At 45.3% G+C, this 18,871-nt stretch overlaps 1 protein-coding gene across 1 annotated transcript in view; it reads left to right on the top strand.

Moving 5' to 3' along the window:
• Positions 1-18,871, top strand: part of LOC106561335 (WW domain-containing oxidoreductase) — a 286,217-nt gene that overhangs the window by 117,275 nt on the left and 150,071 nt on the right. The window contains exon 8 of the mRNA XM_045688261.1: positions 4,713-4,977. Within this exon, the coding sequence (XP_045544217.1) occupies positions 4,713-4,977 (265 nt within the window). The remainder of the gene's footprint in view (positions 1-4,712; positions 4,978-18,871) is intronic.

Below are 18,871 nucleotides of genomic sequence, written 5' to 3'. Positions count from 1 at the left end.
ATGTAGTTTTTGTTCGAAATAATCCATATTAATGTCCAAAAACCTCGTATGCGTTCAGGTCACTATCCAAAGGCATACCGCACGAGCGCGGTACCAGAGACAAAAAGTCAAAATGTTCCATTACCGTACTTAGAAGCATGTCAAACGCTGTTTAAAATCAATCTTTATGGTATTTTTAACATAAAATTGCGATAATATTCCATCCAGACAATAGCATATTCAATTCCTTTGTCTCCAGGCAGTCCACTCAGAAACTGAGCTCCTATTATCTGTCCAGTGACAGGAGAATGCTCAAACCACTTTCTGAAGGCTGTTGACAGCCAATGGAAGCCTTAGGAAGTGCAACGTCACCCCACAGACACTGTAGTTTCGATAGAGAATCAAAAGAAGAACTACAATTCTCAGACTTTCCACTTCCTGCTTGGATTTTTCTCAGGTTTTTGCCTGCCATATGAGTTCTGTTATACTCACAGACACCATTCAAACAGTTTTAGAAACGTCAGTGTTTTCTATCCAAATCTACTAATAATATGCATATTCTAGTTTCTGGGCCAGAGTAGTAACCTGTTTAAATTGGGTACGTTTTTTCATCCGGCCGTGAAAATACTGCCCCTACACCACAACAGGTTAACGACTACCAGAACCCACTGGATTCTCCAATTACATTGCATGAACTACAGGACAAAATACAAACCCTCCAACCCAAAAAGGCCTGTGGGGTTGATGGTATCCTAAATGAAATGATTAAATATACAGACCACACATTCCAATTGGCTATACTTAAACTCTTTAACATCATCCTCAGCTCTGGCATATTCTCCAATATTTGGAACCAAGGACTGATCACCCCAATCCAATCACACACACATTTCTTTCCACAGGACCGTGGAGTGAGACAGGGATGCAGCTTAAGGCACACCCTCTTCAACATATATATCAAAAAATTGGCGAGGGCACTAGAACAGTCTGCAGGACCCGGCCTCACCCTACTAGAATCTGAAGTCAAATGTCTACTGTTTGCTGATGATCTGGTGCTTCTGTCCCCAACCAAGGAGGACCTAGAGCAGCACCTAGATCTTCTGCACAGATTCTGTCAGACCTGGGCCCTGACATTAAATCTCAGTGAGCATAGCCTTGCTATTGAGAAAGGCTACCCTAGGCAGACCCGGCTCTCAAGAGAAGACAGACTATGTGCACATAAAATGAGGTGGAAGCTGAGCTGCACTTCCTGACCTCCTGCCAAATGTATGACCATATTAGAGACACATATTTCCCTCAGATTACACAGACCCAGAAAGAATTTGAAAACAAACCCAATTTTGATAAACTCCCATATCTATTGGGTGAAATACCACAGTGTGCCATCACAGCAGCAAGATGTGTGACCTGTTGCCACAAGAAAAGGTCAACCAGTGAAGAACAAACACCATTGTAAATACACCCCATATTTATGTTTATTTATTTTCTCTTTTGTACGTTAACTTGGGTGGGAGGGAGGGTGGGAGGGAGGGAGGGAGGGTGGGAGGGAGGGAGGGAGGGAGTACTTCTACAGTATGTTGTCCTGTGTGTATCAGAGGCAGTCCGTGTGCATGGGACACATTGATCCTGGCTACAGTCAGCCAATCACAATGCCCCTGGCAGAGTTATTCTAGCTGACCAATTAGTCAACTACAGTCATGAGACTCATTCACAAGAGGTCAGCTCCCGTACACTGACAGGGTGAGTGAAGTGTGATTTGAAAGAAAGTGAAATGACAACATATTATTGATACCGGACCTGTTTAATAAGTTACAACGAGAGCAGGCCCTTTCCTCTCGCCATGTTTCTCTTCTTTCCATCCCTCCCATTTCCCCTCTCCTCTTTTCGTTTCCTTTCTACCTATTTCCACAAAACTTTGTCTCTCCCCACCCATCCCCTCCTGTATTCCTCCATCCTATTCCTCCCCCAGTCTCACCCTCCTCTCCCATCCCCTCCTGTATTCCTCCATCCTATTCCCCCCAGTCTCACCCTCCTCTCCCATCCCCTGCTTTATTCCTCCATCCTATTCCTTCCCCAGTCTCGCCCTCCTCTCCCATCCCCTGCTTTATTCCTCCATCCTATTCCTCCCCCAGTCTCGCCCTCCTCTCCCATCCCCTGCTTTATTCCTCCATCCTATTCCTCCCCCAGTCTCGCCCTCCTCTCCCATCCCCTGCTTTATTCCTCCATCCTATTCCTCCCCCAGTCTCGCCCTCCTCTCCCATCCCTTTCTGTATTCCTCCCCCAGTCTCGCCCTCCTCTCCCATCCCCTGCTTTATTCCTCCATCCTATTCCTCCCCCAGTCTCGCCCCTCCTCTCCCATCCCCTCCTGTATTCATTCCTCCATCCTATCCCCCCCAGTCTCGCCCTCCTCTCCCATCCCCTCCTGTATTCCTCCATCCTATTCCTCCCCCAGTCTCGCCCTCCTCTCCCATCCCCTGCTTTATTCCTCCATCCTATTCCTCCCCCAGTCTCACCCTCCTCTCCCATCCCCTCCTGTATTCATTCCTCCATCCTATTCCCCCCAGTCTCGCCCTCCTCTCCCATCCCCTCCTGTATTCCTCCATCCTATTCCTCCCCCAGTCTCGCCCTCCTCTCCCATCCCCTGCTTTATTCCTCCATCCTATTCCTCCCCCAGTCTCGCCCTCCTCTCCCATCCCCTGCTTTATTCCTCCATCCTATTCCTCCCCCAGTCTCGCCCTCCTCTCCCATCCCCTCCTGTATTCATTCCTCCATCCTATTCCCCAGTCTTGCCTTCCTCTCCCATCCCCTGCTTTATTCCCTCCATCCTATTCCCCAGTCTCACCCTCCTCTCCCATCCCCTGCTTTATTCCTCCATCCTATTCCTCCCCCAGTCTCACCCTCCTCTCCCATCCCCTGCTTTATTCCTCCATCCTATTCCTTCCCCAGTCTCGCCCTTCTCTACCATCCCCTGATTTATTCCTCCATCCTATTCCCCAGTCTTGCCTTCCTCTCCCATCCCCTGCTTTATTCCTCCATCCTATTCTTCCCCTAGTCTCACCCTCCTCTCCCAGCCCCTCCTGTATTCCTCCATCCTATTCCTCCCCCAGTCTTGCCCTCCTCTCCCATCCCTAATCAATGGTGCCTAACCCCTTCAAAGAGGGCTTAGCCAGAACAGAGAGTCAGTTACAGACTGGTCCAGAATAGAAGAGGGGATAGAGACCATATCTGATATTACATCTGCCATTCTGCCCGCTCCATTCCACACCTATATTGCATCCGTTGAAGTTACTCACTTTTCTGTTTGTGTGTTATTTCCCGTGACTTCCTGGTTATTTCACTTAGCCTCTGCCTAACAGGCTCTGTCTGACCCCTGACCTGGTAGTAGATTATACACCCTAAGCCCCCTGTTGAAATGTAAAGTTGTGACCTACAGAGTATAGCAGACAGGGTAGGGGAGATGGAGGTATGAAGGGATGGAGAGAGAGGAGGAGGGATGGAGACAGAGAGGCAGAGGGATGGGGGAAAAGGCAGAAAACGTTATCACCCCCCAACACCAGGGTCTGCAGTGTAATTGACACAATACTAATAAGTGCATTAGGCCTTCTCAAAGACCAGGAGAGCAAATATTGTATTAAATCTCTCTGTTACACTGTATCCTAAACCCCCTATTACACCCTCTGTGAAAGGGTTACGGTTAGATGGCTGAAATGGTCTCTTTATGTCTAAGTAAAAGCCAGGAATGTTTCTATTTGTGCTATTTTCTGAACTAAAAAGACAGACATTTTACAGTGTTGACAATGTGGTGTAGGTCACTATGAAATCAGTGTAACCTTATTTAAATCTTGACAGGCGCAAGTTAAAAGAGAGCATATTGTATTATTAAATATCAAGAAACTTGCTTTGAGAGAAAAATGTGTATAGCCAAGTGATTTATTAACCCTACCAAGCGCTAAAGCAGTTGTGAAGTTTCTTCACATGAAATATAAAGCCTGCAGATGTTGTAATTTAGCCAAGCAAGGATGTAGCGGAGAGGGGACGGTAAGCAAACGCCAGGCAGGCAGCTTGGAAAATCACAACAAGGAAACCCAGGTGACATGTTGATTGGTGGGTTTCTAATGACTGGATTAAGATGTAGATGCACACAACCACAAACAGACAGAAACACACACACATTTTGAGGGAGGAGGAGGGAGTGTGTTTGACTGCGTTGTGTCTCTGTGTTATTGTGACTGCATAATAACCCAGCGAGCGGTGTAATGTTCGAAAGCCTTGTCAAACATCTGGGCTTTAACTGCTCTGTCGCAGGCAATTAAAAACCATCCTGTCACGCATTAGATTTGTATTCAGCCAGGACCACACTTCTGCTGCTATAGTAACTACAGCACCGATGCACACATTTACTTTTCTACTTCTATTTTAAATGTGTATAGTCTATGGAAGGGCTCTACAACCCTGTGCCTGAAGAGTTTCGCTCCAACCCCAGTTGTAACTAACCTGATTCACCTTATCATCCAGCTAATTATTAGAATCAGGTGAGCTAGATTAGGGTTTGGCGCGTAAACCTACAGGACGGTAGATCTCCAGGAACAGGGTTGGAGAGCGCTGGTCTATGGAATTTAATTCAAGTGTACTTTCATTAAAGTTATCCTTAAAGGACTCGGTCCTAGACTTGTTCCTGTAAAGTGGAAACTTTACTAGGTACATGAAGTTAATCTTGGTTCCTCTCTCCCTAGGTTTACAGACCTGCTGGACCAGTGTGGTAAGGTGGACCTTGCTGTGCTGTCTCCTCCTAAGAAGGATTACTGGTCCATGCTGGCCTACAACCGGGCAAAGCTTTGTAACCTCCTGTTCTCTAACGAGCTCCACCGACGCCTCTCGCTCCACGGGGTCACCTGCAATGCAGTGCACCCTGGGAACATGATGTACACTGCCATCCATCGTAGCTGGTGGCTGATGACCCTGTTCTTCACACTGGCTCGCCCCTTCACCAAGTCTATGGTAAGGAGACAGTTTACACTTCTGATGCTAAAGGATCACCATATTGCATAGCTGTCACTATGTGGGCTAAAGGAGATATGACTCTGAGCTGTTTGTGTTATTTTATAGATGGCTACTTGGTTATTGAATGAGTTGGTTGTGTTATTTTATAGATGGCTACTTGATTATTGAATGAGTTGTTTGTGTTATTTAATAGATTGCTACTTGGTTATTGAATGAGCTGTTTGTGTTATTTAATAGATGGCTACTTGGTTATTAAATGAGCTGTTTGTGTTATTTAATAGATGGCTACTTGGTTATTGAATGAGCTGTTTGTGTTATTTAATAGATGGCTACTTGGTTATTAAATGAGCTGTTTGTGTTATTTAATAGATGGCTACTTGGTTATTAAATGAGCTGTTTGTGTTATTTAATAGAAGGCTACTTGGTTATTGAATGAGCTGTTTGTGTTATTTAATAGATGGCTACTTGGTTATTAAATGAGCTGTTTGTGTTATTTAATAGATGGCTACTTGGTTATTAAATGAGTTGTTTGTGTTATTTAATAGATGGCTACTTGGTTATTAAATGAGTTGTTTGTGTTATTTAATAGATGGCTACTTGGTTATTGAATGAGCTGTTTGTGTTATTTAATAGATGGCTACTTGGTTATTGAATGAGCTGTTTGTGTTATTTAATAGAAGGCTACTTGGTTATTAAATGAGCTGTTTGTGTTATTTAATAGATGGCTACTTGGTTATTAAATGAGTTGTTTGTGTTATTTAATAGATGGCTACTTGGTTATTAAATGAGTTGTTTGTGTTATTTAATAGATGGCTACTTGGTTATTAAATGATTTGTTTGTGTTATTTAATAGATGGCTACTTGGTTATTAAATGATTTGTTTGTGTTATTTAATAGATGGCTACTTGGTTATTAAATGAGCTGTTTGTGTTATTTAATAGATGGCTACTTGGTTATTAAATGAGTTCTTTGTGTTATTTAATAGATGGCTACTTGGTTATTAAATGATTTGTTTGTGTTATTTAATAGATGGCTACTTGGTTATTAAATGAGCTGTTTGTGTTATTTAATAGATGGCTACTTGGTTATTAAATGAGCTGTTTGTGTTATTTAATAGATGGCTACTTGGTTATTAAATGAGTTGTTTGTGTTATTTAATAGATGGCTACTTGGTTATTAAATGATTTGTTTGTGTTATTTAATAGATGGCTACTTGGTTATTAAATGAGTTGTTTGTGTTATTTAATAGATGGCTACTTGGTTATTAAATGAGTTGTTTGTGTTATTTAATAGATGGCTACTTGGTTATTAAATGATTTGTTTGTGTTATTTAATAGATGGCTACTTGGTTATTAAATGAGTTGTTTGTGTTATTTAATAGATGGCTACATGGTTATTGAATGAGCTGTTTGTGTTATTTAACTTCTTATGGATCAGTGGGATGCTAGCGTCCCACCTCGACAACTTCCTGTGAAATTGCAGAGCGCCAAATTCAAATTAAATTACTATAAATATTTAACTTTCATGAAATCACAAGTGCAATACATCAAAATAAAGCTTAACTTGTTGTAAATCCAGCCGCCTTGTCAGATTTCAAAAAGGCTTTACGGCGAAAGCAAACCATGCGAATATCTGAGGACAGCGCTCAGCACACAAAACATTACAAACAGTTAGCAGCCAAGTAGATTAGTCACGAAAGTCAGAAATAGCAATAAAATTAATCACTTACCTTTGATGATCTTCATATGGTTGCACTCACAAGACTCCCAGTTACACAATAAATGTTTGTTTTGTTCGATAAAGTCCCTTTTTATATCCAAAAACCTCAATTTTGTTGGCGTGTTTGTCACAAGAGGCAGACGAAAATTCCAAATAGTACCCGTAAACTTTGTAGAAACATGTCAAATGATGTTTATAATCAATCCTCAGGTTGTTTTTAGCCTAAATAATCGATAATATTTCAACCGGACAATAGCGTCGTCAATATAAAAGAAAAACAACGAAAGGTGCACTCTCGGGATTGCGCACCAAACAGGTTGGGGACTTTCCACTGGCCTCTCATTGAAACTGCTCATTCTCCCTCATTTTTCAGAATAAAGGCCTAAAACAATGTCTAAAGACTGTTCACAGCTAGCGGAAGCCATAGGGAACGCAATCTGGGTCATAACCATTTATATGGTGGATAGACTTTCAATGGAAAAACACCCATTTCAAAATAATAGCACTTCCTGGATGGATTTTCTTCAGGTTTCTGCCTGCCATTTCAGTGCTGTTATACTCACAGACATTATTTTAACATTTCTGGAAACCTTAGAGTGTTTTCTATCCAAATCTACCAATTATATGCATATCCTAGCTTATGGACCTGAGTAACGGGCAGTTTACTTTGGGCACGATTTTCATCCAAAATACTGAATGCTGCCCCCTATCCTAAAAAAGTGAATAGATGGCTACTTGGTTATTGAATGAGCTGTTTGTGTTATTTAATAGATGGCTACTTGGTTATTGAATGAGCTGTTTGTGTTATTTAATAGATGGCTACTTGGTTATTGAATGAGCTGTTTGTGTTATTTAATAGATGGCTACTTGGTTATTGAATGAGCTGTTTGTGTTATTTAATAGAAGGCTACTTGGTTATTGAATGAGCTGTTTGTGTTATTTAATAGATGGCTACTTGGTTATTGAATGAGTTGTTTGTGTTATTTAATAGATGGCTACTTGGTTATTAAATGAGTTGTTTGTGTTATTTAATAGATGGCTACTTGGTTATTAAATGAGCTGTTTGTGTTATTTAATAGAAGGCTACTTGAACTGACTGGTTGTTTTAGAGTGGGAATAGATGCTACTGTTCATGGTCCTCATACTTTATTCTGTAGTCTCAACTGTCCTTCGTTAGTCCAAATATTAGTCTTGGCATCTATCTGCGAGAGGAGAAGAGAGGGAAGAATGGGGGAAAGGAAAAGGAAGTAGTGGATCTCTAGAGCAGTCAGGGTTCAGTGAGAGAGTGTGACTTTCACAGATAGAGAGATGGAGAAAGATTCACTGGCTTGTTTTTCCTATTTTCCTCTTCATCCTGTCTTTGTTAGTTTAGTTCTAAGAGTGTGTCCGCTCTTCTCCTCGTGAGGGTAGATATCATAAACCCTTACTGCTCTGAGACTATAGTGTTACGCTATAGTATAGCTACTACTCTCTGTACTAAACTGCTCACATATGGCTTTTCAATCATAGATGTTTTATCCATAACCAGCTCCCATGTGGAGAATGAATTATCATATATTCTATGTTATATTAGCAGATTTGACACACACTTTTCTCTATGTCCCCTCTCTCTATCGACTTTTCATATTATCTCCATATGTTATATTACAACTCAGTCTCATTGTATGCCTTTTTTTGTGCTATATTGATATTTGCACACAGGAGATTTTAAAGGGAAACAATGTATGTACTTATGTCTTATTACTGACATTTTACAATATGTACATTGTCATTACTATGGTGTGTTGTTTCTGTAATACTTACACGCTGATGATGTGAATTATAAAAGCTCCCACTGTGATTTATCCTCCACTAATCTATAGACCTAACACACACAGGCTCCTAGTCTACAAGGCTTCTCTACTAATCTATAGACCTAACACACACAGGCTCCTAGTCTACAAGGCTTCTCTACTAATCTATAGACCTAACACACACAGGCTCCTAGTCTACAAGGCTTCTCTACTAATCTATAGACCTAACACACACAGGCTCCTAGTCTACAAGGCTTCTCTACTAATCTATAGACCTAACACACACAGGCTCCTAGTCTACAAGGCTTCTCTACTAATCTATAGACCTAACACACACAGGCTCCTAGTCTACAAGGCTTCTCTACTAATCTATAGACCTAACACACACAGGCTCCTAGTCTACAAGGCTTCTCTACTAATCTATAGACCTAACACACACAGGCTCCTAGTCTACAAGGCTTCTCTACTAGTCCTGCCACTACCCTGGAGGCCATATGCTACTGTGATGTATGCTTTAGTTAGACTATTACATCAGTGCATTAGCCCCTTTGTCATCCTTTATCTATCTAGTGTTTTCACTGCAGGCAGGATGGGATGTGGAGAGAAGAGGCATTTTAGTGAAGTGTGGTTGTGATGAATGATGTTGGACAGACAAAGGGAGTCAGGCAGACATGTGTGTCTCTGCTGACTGTTCTCTCTCCTCAGAGATGCTTCTCAGCAGGTTTCACTACACACTCTTCTGTTTCCCCTACTCAACTATTATATGAGTGGTGCAGCTACCTGTTGGCTCTCTGTATTCTCTCCTCTCCTCTCCTCTCCTCTCCTCTCCTCTCCTCTCCTCTCCTCTCCTCTCCTCTCCTCTCCTCTCCTCTCCTCTCCTCTCCTCTCCTCTCCTCTCCTCTCCTCTCCTCTCCTCTCCTCTCCTCTCCTCTCCTCTCCTCTCCTCTCCTCTCCTCTTCTCTCCTCTCCTCTCATAACCTCTGTCCCTCTTCCTCTATCTTTTTTGTATGTTATTATTGTTCCCCATTAGCTGCTGCTAGTCTTCCTGGGGTCCAAACACATTAAGTAACTTATGTTAAACATAAAACAAAAGATAAGACATAGAACACTGTCACACCACCACATACTGACAACACAAAATGTATGATATCGCTATACAACAATATTACAGTGTACGTGTGTGTAGAGGGTGTGTGCTAGCGCCCGTGTGCATATGCGTGTGCCTGTACCTGTGCCTGTGTCTCTTCAGTGTCCCCTCTGTTCCATAAGGTGTATTTTTATCTGTTTTTTTTATCTGATTCTACTGCTTGCATCAGTTACCTGATGTGGAATAGAGTTCCATGTAGCCATGGCTCTAAGTAGTACTGTGTGCCTCCCATAGTCTGTTCTTGACTTGGGGATTGTGAAGAAAGCTTTGGAGGCATGTATTGTGGGGTACTGAATGCATGGGTGTCCGAGCTGTGTGCTAGTAGTTTAAACAGACACCTCGGTGCATTCAGTATGTCAACACTTCTTACAAAAAACAAGTAGTGATGAAGTCAATCTCTCCTCCATTTTGAGCCATGGGAGATTTACATGCATATTATTGATGTTAGCTCTCCATGTACATTTAAGGGCCAGCCGTGTTGCCCTGTTCTGAGTCAACTGCAATTATTAAGTCCCTCTTTGTGGCACCTGACCACACGACTGAACCATAGTCCAGGTGCGACCAAACTAGGGCCTGTAGGACCTGCCTTGTTGATAGTGCTGTCGAGAAATGGGAGAAGCGCTTTATTAAGGACATGGTTCTCCCCTTCTTAGCTGTCAACATGTTTTGGCCATGACAGTTTACAATCCAGGGTTAGTCCAAACAGTTTAGTCTCCTCAACTTGCTGAATTTCCACATTATTCTTTACAAGATTTAGTTGAGGTTTAGGGTTTAGTGAATCATTTGTCCCAAATACAATGCTTTTAGTTGTTTAAATATTTAGGACAAACTTATTCCTTGCCACCCATTCTGATACTAACTGCAGCTCTTTGTTGAGTTTACTCAAAGCCAATGGCATGTCGTTAGTAAAGATTGAAAAAAGTAAGGTGCCTAGACAGCAGCCCTGGGGAATTCCTGATTCTACCTGGATTATGTTGGCTTCCATTAAAGAACACCCTCTTGTGTTCTGTTAGACAGGTAAGTCTTTATCCACATTATAGCAGGGGGTGTAAAGCCATAACACATACATTTTTCCAGCAGCAGACTATGATCGATAATGTCAAAAGCTGCACTGAAGTCTAACAAAACAGCCCCTTATTCTCTATGTGTATTGCTACCTGAAACCCTTCACCTTTGCACAGATAGCAACATGCTCTGAGATCTACTTACTTTCAGCAGAACTAAACTGAGTTCATATGGTGTTTTCCAAGAAAGGTACTTGTTTAAAATAGTATGAGACCAAAAAGAGATGTGTATGGAATACATAATGTTTTAGGGCTATTATGGCAGTGTGTGGGGTAGGGGAGGGGGGCTTCTAACTGTTTTGGACTTCTGAGCACCCAGTTGCAATTAGCAGCCTAGTTTTTCCTCCAGACCAGGGTGGGGGTTTTCATACATGCGGTTAATTAACTAACAGTGGTGTAGATGTTTGTAAATATTAAAGGACAAAGGTAGCTAGTGCTGTTATTAAATACTGGTGTGCTGACACAGGATTTAGCTTAACATCCTGTGTCTGATAAAGACTACACACACACACACACACGAGCACCACACACCCTTAAGCCGAGCATTTGCTGTTATTTAAATCCGCGGTTGATAAGGCATCTGAATGTGTATCCTCTTTAACACCCCAGACCTCTCCCCTCTTACCCCCACATTAAGGCTTAATAAAACAGTGATATTATTTCAGTTATTGTGAGTGGGGATATGAAGATGCTATCGTTTTAATTGCTAGCCTTCGCTTATGGGATCCATGGAGATTGTTCCGGGATGCAAACATAAGCAGAATGTCGACTCCCAAAAGAATGATCAAAAAGTCTCAGTGTGTGTCTGTTGTGCAAAGAACTCAAGCCTGTACACACACACACACACACACACACACACACACACACACACACACACACACGCACACGCACACGCACACCCATGCTCGCACACACAAACAGACACACACACGCTCGCACACACAAACTGACACACACACACACACACACACACACACACACACACACACACACACACACACACACACACACATGCTCGCACACACAAACAGACACACACACGCTCGCACACACACACAAACAGACAAACACACACACACACACACACATGCTCGAACACACAAACAGGCACACACAAACTGACACATACACACACACACACACACACACCCATGCTCGCACACACAAACAGACACACACACGCTCGCACACACAAACAGGCACACACAAACTGACACATACACACACACACACACACACACACACACACACACACACACACACACACACATGCTCGCACACACAAACAGACACACACACACAAAGTACGGACAATCACTGAAACACCTGAAGCTGCATGCGGTTTTAAAATGTTTTATTTAGTTGTTGTTAAAGCGGGTTAATGTATTGGATCATTAGATCCTCTCACAGAATGTTGTACTGTATATAGCCTAGTTCAGTGCTTTATATGCACTATTTGATGTAGGCCCATACACTCATATTAATGAAGAAATTCTGTGATCTTTTTTCATTAGATATAAAATATTATTAATGGTGTATTTCAGTGGCTTCAATATGTAGAGCAGTCATCTGAGGAGAATAGAAAACATTATTCTTAATATCATAGTAGGGAACTGCAGCCCCCTCCCTCACTGTGATCAGAGTGGAGAGACGCATCTATAAAGAGCCATGACGTTTTAATCAGCCAGACGATCACTCACTAACATCATGTTCCACTCCCTATGCCTTCATCTGCTTATCAGAGATCGTGCGGCCACGCCTGGCCCACTGTTTCCCGCCTATAGATAATCCAAGGCCTTTACAGGGTGAGTTTCACTCTGTTCTTAAATGTGGTTATAACAACTCAATACTCTAGCCAGCAGCGTGTGTGCATGTGGGTGAGTTTCACTCTGTTCTTAAATGTGGTTATAACAACTCAATACTCTAGCCAGCAGCGTGTGTGCATGTGGGTGAGTTTCACTCTGTTCTTAAATGTGGTTATAACAACTCAATACTCTAGCCAGCAGCGTGTGTGCATGTGGGTGAGTTTCACTCTGTTCTTAAATGTGGTTATAACAACTCAATACTCTAGCCAGCAGCATGTGTGCATGTGGGTGAGTGCATGTGTGTGAGGCCAAACACAGCTCTTATCTCTAGCACTTTGATGTGAGGAAAACGGAATGTGGAAATATAGATCATTCTGGGTGAACCAACGCCTGTCTACTGTCTAGCTCTACAGTTCAAATCAAACTTTATGAGTCACATGTGCCGAATACAACAGGTGTAGACCTTACAGTGAAATGCTTACTTACAAGCCCTTAACCAACAATGCAGTTTTAATAAAATACAAAAAAAAAGTAAGAGATAAGAATAACAAATAATTAAAGAGCAGCAGTAAATAACAATAGGAGGGCTATTTACAGGGGGTACCGATACAGAGTCAATGTGCAGGCTACATACAGGGGGTACCGATACAGAGTCAATGTGCAGGCTACATACAGGGGGTACCGATACAGAGTCAATGTGCAGGCTATTTACAGGGGGTACCGATACAGAGTCAATGTGCAGGCTACATACAGGGGGTACCGGTACAGAGTCAATGTGCAGGCTACATACAGGGGGTACCGATACAGAGTCAATGTGCAGGCTACATACAGGGGGTACCGATACAGAGTCAATGTGCAGGCTACATACAGGGGGTACCGATACAGAGTCAATGTGCAGGCTACATACAGGGGGTACCGGTACAGAGTCAATGTGCAGGCTACATACAGGGGGTACCGATACAGAGTCAATGTGCAGGCTACATACAGGGGGTACCGATACAGAGTCAATGTGCAGGCTACATACAGGGGGTACCGGTACAGAGTCAATGTGCAGGCTACATACAGGGGGTACCGATACAGAGTCAATGTGCAGGCTACATACAGGGGGTACCGATACAGAGTCAATGTGCAGGCTACATACAGGGGGTACCGATACAGAGTCAATGTGCAGGCTACATACAGGGGGTACCGATACAGAGTCGATGTGCAGGCTACATACAGGGGGTACCGATACAGAGTCAATGTGCAGGCTACATACAGGGGGGTACCGATACAGAGTCAATGTGCAGGCTACATACAGGGGGTACCGGTACAGAGTCAATGTGCAGGCTACATACAGGGGGTACCGATACAGAGTCAATGTGCAGGCTACATACAGGGGTACCGGTACAGAGTCAATGTGCAGGCTACATACAGGGGGTACCGGTACAGAGTCAATGTGCAGGCTACATACAGGGGGTACCGGTACAGAGTCAATGTGCAGGCTACATACAGGGGGGTACCGGTACAGAGTCAATGTGCAGGCTACATACAGGGGGTACCGATACAGAGTCAATGTGCAGGCTACATACAGGGGGTACCGATACAGAGTCAATGTGCAGGCTACATACAGGGGGTACCGATACAGAGTCAATGTGCAGGCTACATACAGGGGGTACCGGTACAGAGTCAATGTGCAGGCTACATACAGGGGGTACCGATACAGAGTCAATGTGCAGGCTACATACAGGGGGTACCGATACAGAGTCAATGTGCAGGCTACATACAGGGGGTACCGATACAGAGTCAATGTGCAGGCTACATACAGGGGGTACCGATACAGAGTCAATGTGCAGGCTACATACAGGGGGTACCGATACAGAGTCAATGTGCAGGCTACATACAGGGGGTACCGATACAGAGTCAATGTGCAGGCTACATACAGGGGGTACCGATACAGAGTCAATGTGCAGGCTACATACAGGGGGTACCGATACAGAGTCAATGTGCAGGCTACATACAGGGGGTACCGATACAGAGTCAATGTGCAGGCTACATACAGGGGGTACCGATACAGAGTCAATGTGCAGGCTACATACAGGGGGTACCGATACAGAGTCAATGTGCAGGCTACATACAGGGGGTACCGATACAGAGTCGATGTGCAGGCTACATACAGGGGGTACCGGTACAGAGTCGATGTGCAGGCTACATACAGGGGGTACCGATACAGAGTCAATGTGCAGGCTACATACAGGGGGTACCGATACAGAGTCGATGTGCAGGCTACATACAGGGGGTACCGGTACAGAGTCGATGTGCAGGCTACATACAGGGGGTACCGATACAGAGTCAATGTGCAGGCTACATACAGGGGGTACCGATACAGAGTCGATGTGCAGGCTATTTACAGGGGGTACCGATACAGAGTCAATGTGCAGGCTACATACAGGGGGTACCGATACAGAGTCGATGTGCAGGCTACATACAGGGGGTACCGATACAGAGTCAATGTGCAGGCTACATACAGTGGGTACCGGTACAGAGTCAATGTGCAGGCTACATACAGTGGGTACCGGTACAGAGTCAATGTGCAGGCTACATACAGTGGGTACCGGTACAGAGTCGATGTGCAGGCTACATACAGGGGGTACCGGTACAGAGTCAATGTGCAGGCTACATACAGGGGGTACCGATACAGAGTCAATGTGCAGGCTACATACAGGGGGTACCGATACAGAGTCGATGTGCAGGCTACATACAGGGGGTACCGGTACAGAGTCAATGTGCAGGCTACATACAGTGGGTACCGGTACAGAGTCAATGTGCAGGCTACATACAGTGGGTACCGGTACAGAGTCAATGTGCAGGCTACATACAGGGGGTACCGGTACAGAGTCAATGTGCAGGCTACATACAGGGGGTACCGGTACAGAGTCAATGTGCAGGCTACATACAGGGGGTACCGATACAGAGTCAATGTGCAGGCTACATACAGGGGGTACCGATACAGAGTCAATGTGCAGGCTACATACAGGGGTACCGATACAGAGTCAATGTGCAGGCTACATACAGGGGGTACCGATACAGAGTCAATGTGCAGGCTACATACAGGGGGTACCGATACAGAGTCAATGTGCAGGCTACATACAGGGGGTACCGATACAGAGTCGATGTGCAGGCTACATACAGGGGGTACCGATACAGAGTCGATGTGCAGGCTACATACAGGGGGTACCGATACAGAGTCAATGTGCAGGCTACATACAGGGGGTACCGATACAGAGTCGATGTGCAGGCTACATACAGGGGGTACCGATACAGAGTCAATGTGCAGGCTACATACAGGGGGTACCCGATACAGAGTCAATGTGGAGGCTACATACAGGGGGTACCGATACAGAGTCAATGTGCAGGCTACATACAGGGGGTACCGATACAGAGTCAATGTGCAGGCTACATACAGGGGGTACCGATACAGAGTCAATGTGCAGGCTACATACAGGGGGTACCGATACAGAGTCAATGTGCAGGCTACATACAGGGGGTACCGATACAGAGTCAATGTGCAGGCTACATACAGGGGGTACCGATACAGAGTCAATGTGCAGGCTACATACAGGGGGTACCGATACAGAGTCAATGTGCAGGCTACATACAGGGGGTACCGATACAGAGTCAATGTGCAGGCTACATACAGGGGGTACCGATACAGAGTCAATGTGCAGGCTACATACAGGGGGTACCGGTACAGAGTCGATGTGCAGGCTACATACAGGGGGTACCGGTACAGAGTCAATGTGCAGGCTACATACAGGGGGTACCGGTACAGAGTCAATGTGCAGGCTACATACAGGGGGTACCGATACAGAGTCAATGTGCAGGCTACATACAGGGGGTACCGATACAGAGTCAATGTGGAGGCTACATACAGGGGGTACCGATACAGAGTCAATGTGCAGGCTACATACAGGGGTACCGATACAGAGTCAATGTGCAGGCTACATACAGGGGGTACCGATACAGAGTCAATGTGCAGGCTACATACAGGGGGTACCGATACAGAGTCGATGTGCAGGCTACATACAGGGGGTACCGATACAGAGTCGATGTGCAGGCTACATACAGGGGGTACCGATACAGAGTCAATGTGCAGGCTACATACAGGGGGTACCGATACAGAGTCAATGTGCAGGCTACATACAGGGGGTACCGATACAGAGTCAATGTGCAGGCTACATACAGGGGGTACCGATACAGAGTCGATGTGCAGGCTACATACAGGGGGTACCGATACAGAGTCGATGTGCGGGCTACATACAGGGGGTACCGATACAGAGTCGATGTGCAGGCTACATACAGGGGGTACCGATACAGAGTCAATGTGCAGGCTACATACAGGGGGTACCGATACAGAGTCAATGTGCAGGCTACATACAGGGGGTACCGATACAGAGTCGATGTGCAGGCTACATACAGGGGGTACCGATACAGAGTCGATGTGCAGGCTACATACAGGGGGTACCGATACAGAGTCGATGTGCAGGCTACATACAGGGGGTACCGATACAGAGTCAATGTGCAGGCTACATACAGGGGGTACCGATACAGAGTCGATGTGCAGGCTACATACAGGGGTACCGATACAGAGTCAATGTGCAGGCTACATACAGGGGGTACCGATACAGAGTCAATGTGCAGGCTACATACAGGGGGTACCGATACAGAGTCGATGTGCAGGCTACATACAGGGGGTACCGATACAGAGTCAATGTGCAGGCTACATACAGGGGGTACCGATACAGAGTCAATGTGCAGGCTACATACAGGGGGTACCGATACAGAGTCAATGTGCAGGCTACATACAGGGGGTACCGATACAGAGTCGATGTGCAGGCTACATACAGGGGGTACCGATACAGAGTCGATGTGCAGGCTACATACAGGGGGTACCGATACAGAGTCAATGTGCAGGCTACATACAGGGGGTACCGGTACAGAGTCAATGTGCAGGCTACATACAGTGGGTACCGGTACAGAGTCGATGTGCAGGCTACATACAGGGGGTACCGGTACAGAGTCAATGTGCAGGCTACATACAGGGGGTACCGGTACAGAGTCGATGTGCAGGCTACATACAGGGGGTACCGGTACAGAGTCGATGTGCAGGCTACATACAGGGGGTACCGATACAGAGTCAATGTGCAGGCTACATACAGGGGGTACCGGTACAGAGTCAATGTGCAGGCTACATACAGGGGGTACCGATACAGAGTCAATGTGCAGGCTACATACAGGGGGTACCGGTACAGAGTCGATGTGCAGGCTACATACAGGGGGTACCGATACAGAGTCGATGTGCAGGCTACATACAGGGGGTACCGATACAGAGTCGATGTGCAGGCTACATACAGGGGGTACCGGTACAGAGTCAATGTGCAGGCTATATACAGTGGGTACCGGTACAGAGTCAATGTGCAGGCTACATACAGGGGGTACCGATACAGAGTCGATGTGCAGGCTACATACAGGGGGTACCGATACAGAGTCGATGTGCAGGCTACATACAGGGGGTACCGATACAGAGTCGATGTGCAGGCTACATACAGGGGGGTACCGATACAGAGTCAATGTGCAGGCTACATACAGGGGGTACCGATACAGAGTCAATGTGCAGGCTACATACAGGGGGTACCGATACAGAGTCAATGTGCAGGCTACATACAGGGGGTACCGATACAGAGTCGATGTGCAGGCTACATACAGGGGGTACCGATACAGAGTCGATGTGCAGGCTACATACAGGGGGTACCGATACAGAGTCGATGTGCAGGCTACATACAGGGGGTACCGATACAGAGTCGATGTGCAGGCTACATACAGGGGGTACCGATACAGAGTCGATGTGCAGGCTACATACAGGGGGTACCGATACAGAGTCAATGTGCAGGCTACATACAGGGGGTACCGGTACAGAGTCGATGTGCAGGCTACATACAGGGGGTACCGATACAGAGTCGATGTGCAGGCTACATACAGGGGGTACCGATACAGAGTCAATGTGCAGGCTACATACAGGGGGTACCGGTACAGAGTCGATGTGCAGGCTACATACAGGGGGTACCGATACAGAGTCAATGTGCAGGCTACATACAGGGGGTACCGGTACAGAGTCGATGTGCAGGCTACATACAGGGGGTACCGATACAGAGTCAATGTGCAGGCTACATACAGGGGGTACCGATACAGAGTCAATGTGCAGGCTACATACAGGGGGTACCGGTACAGAGTCAATGTGCAGGCTACATACAGGGGGTACCGGTACAGAGTCAATGTGTGGGGGCACCGTTGTTGAGGTAATTGAGGTTATATATACATGAATGT

This window comes from Salmo salar, chromosome ssa10, assembly GCF_905237065.1.
Source record: "Salmo salar chromosome ssa10, Ssal_v3.1, whole genome shotgun sequence".
Taxonomy (NCBI): Eukaryota; Metazoa; Chordata; class Actinopteri; order Salmoniformes; family Salmonidae; genus Salmo; species Salmo salar.
Note: the sequence above shows the minus strand (reverse complement) of the source record. Positions and strands in the feature narration are given on the sequence as shown.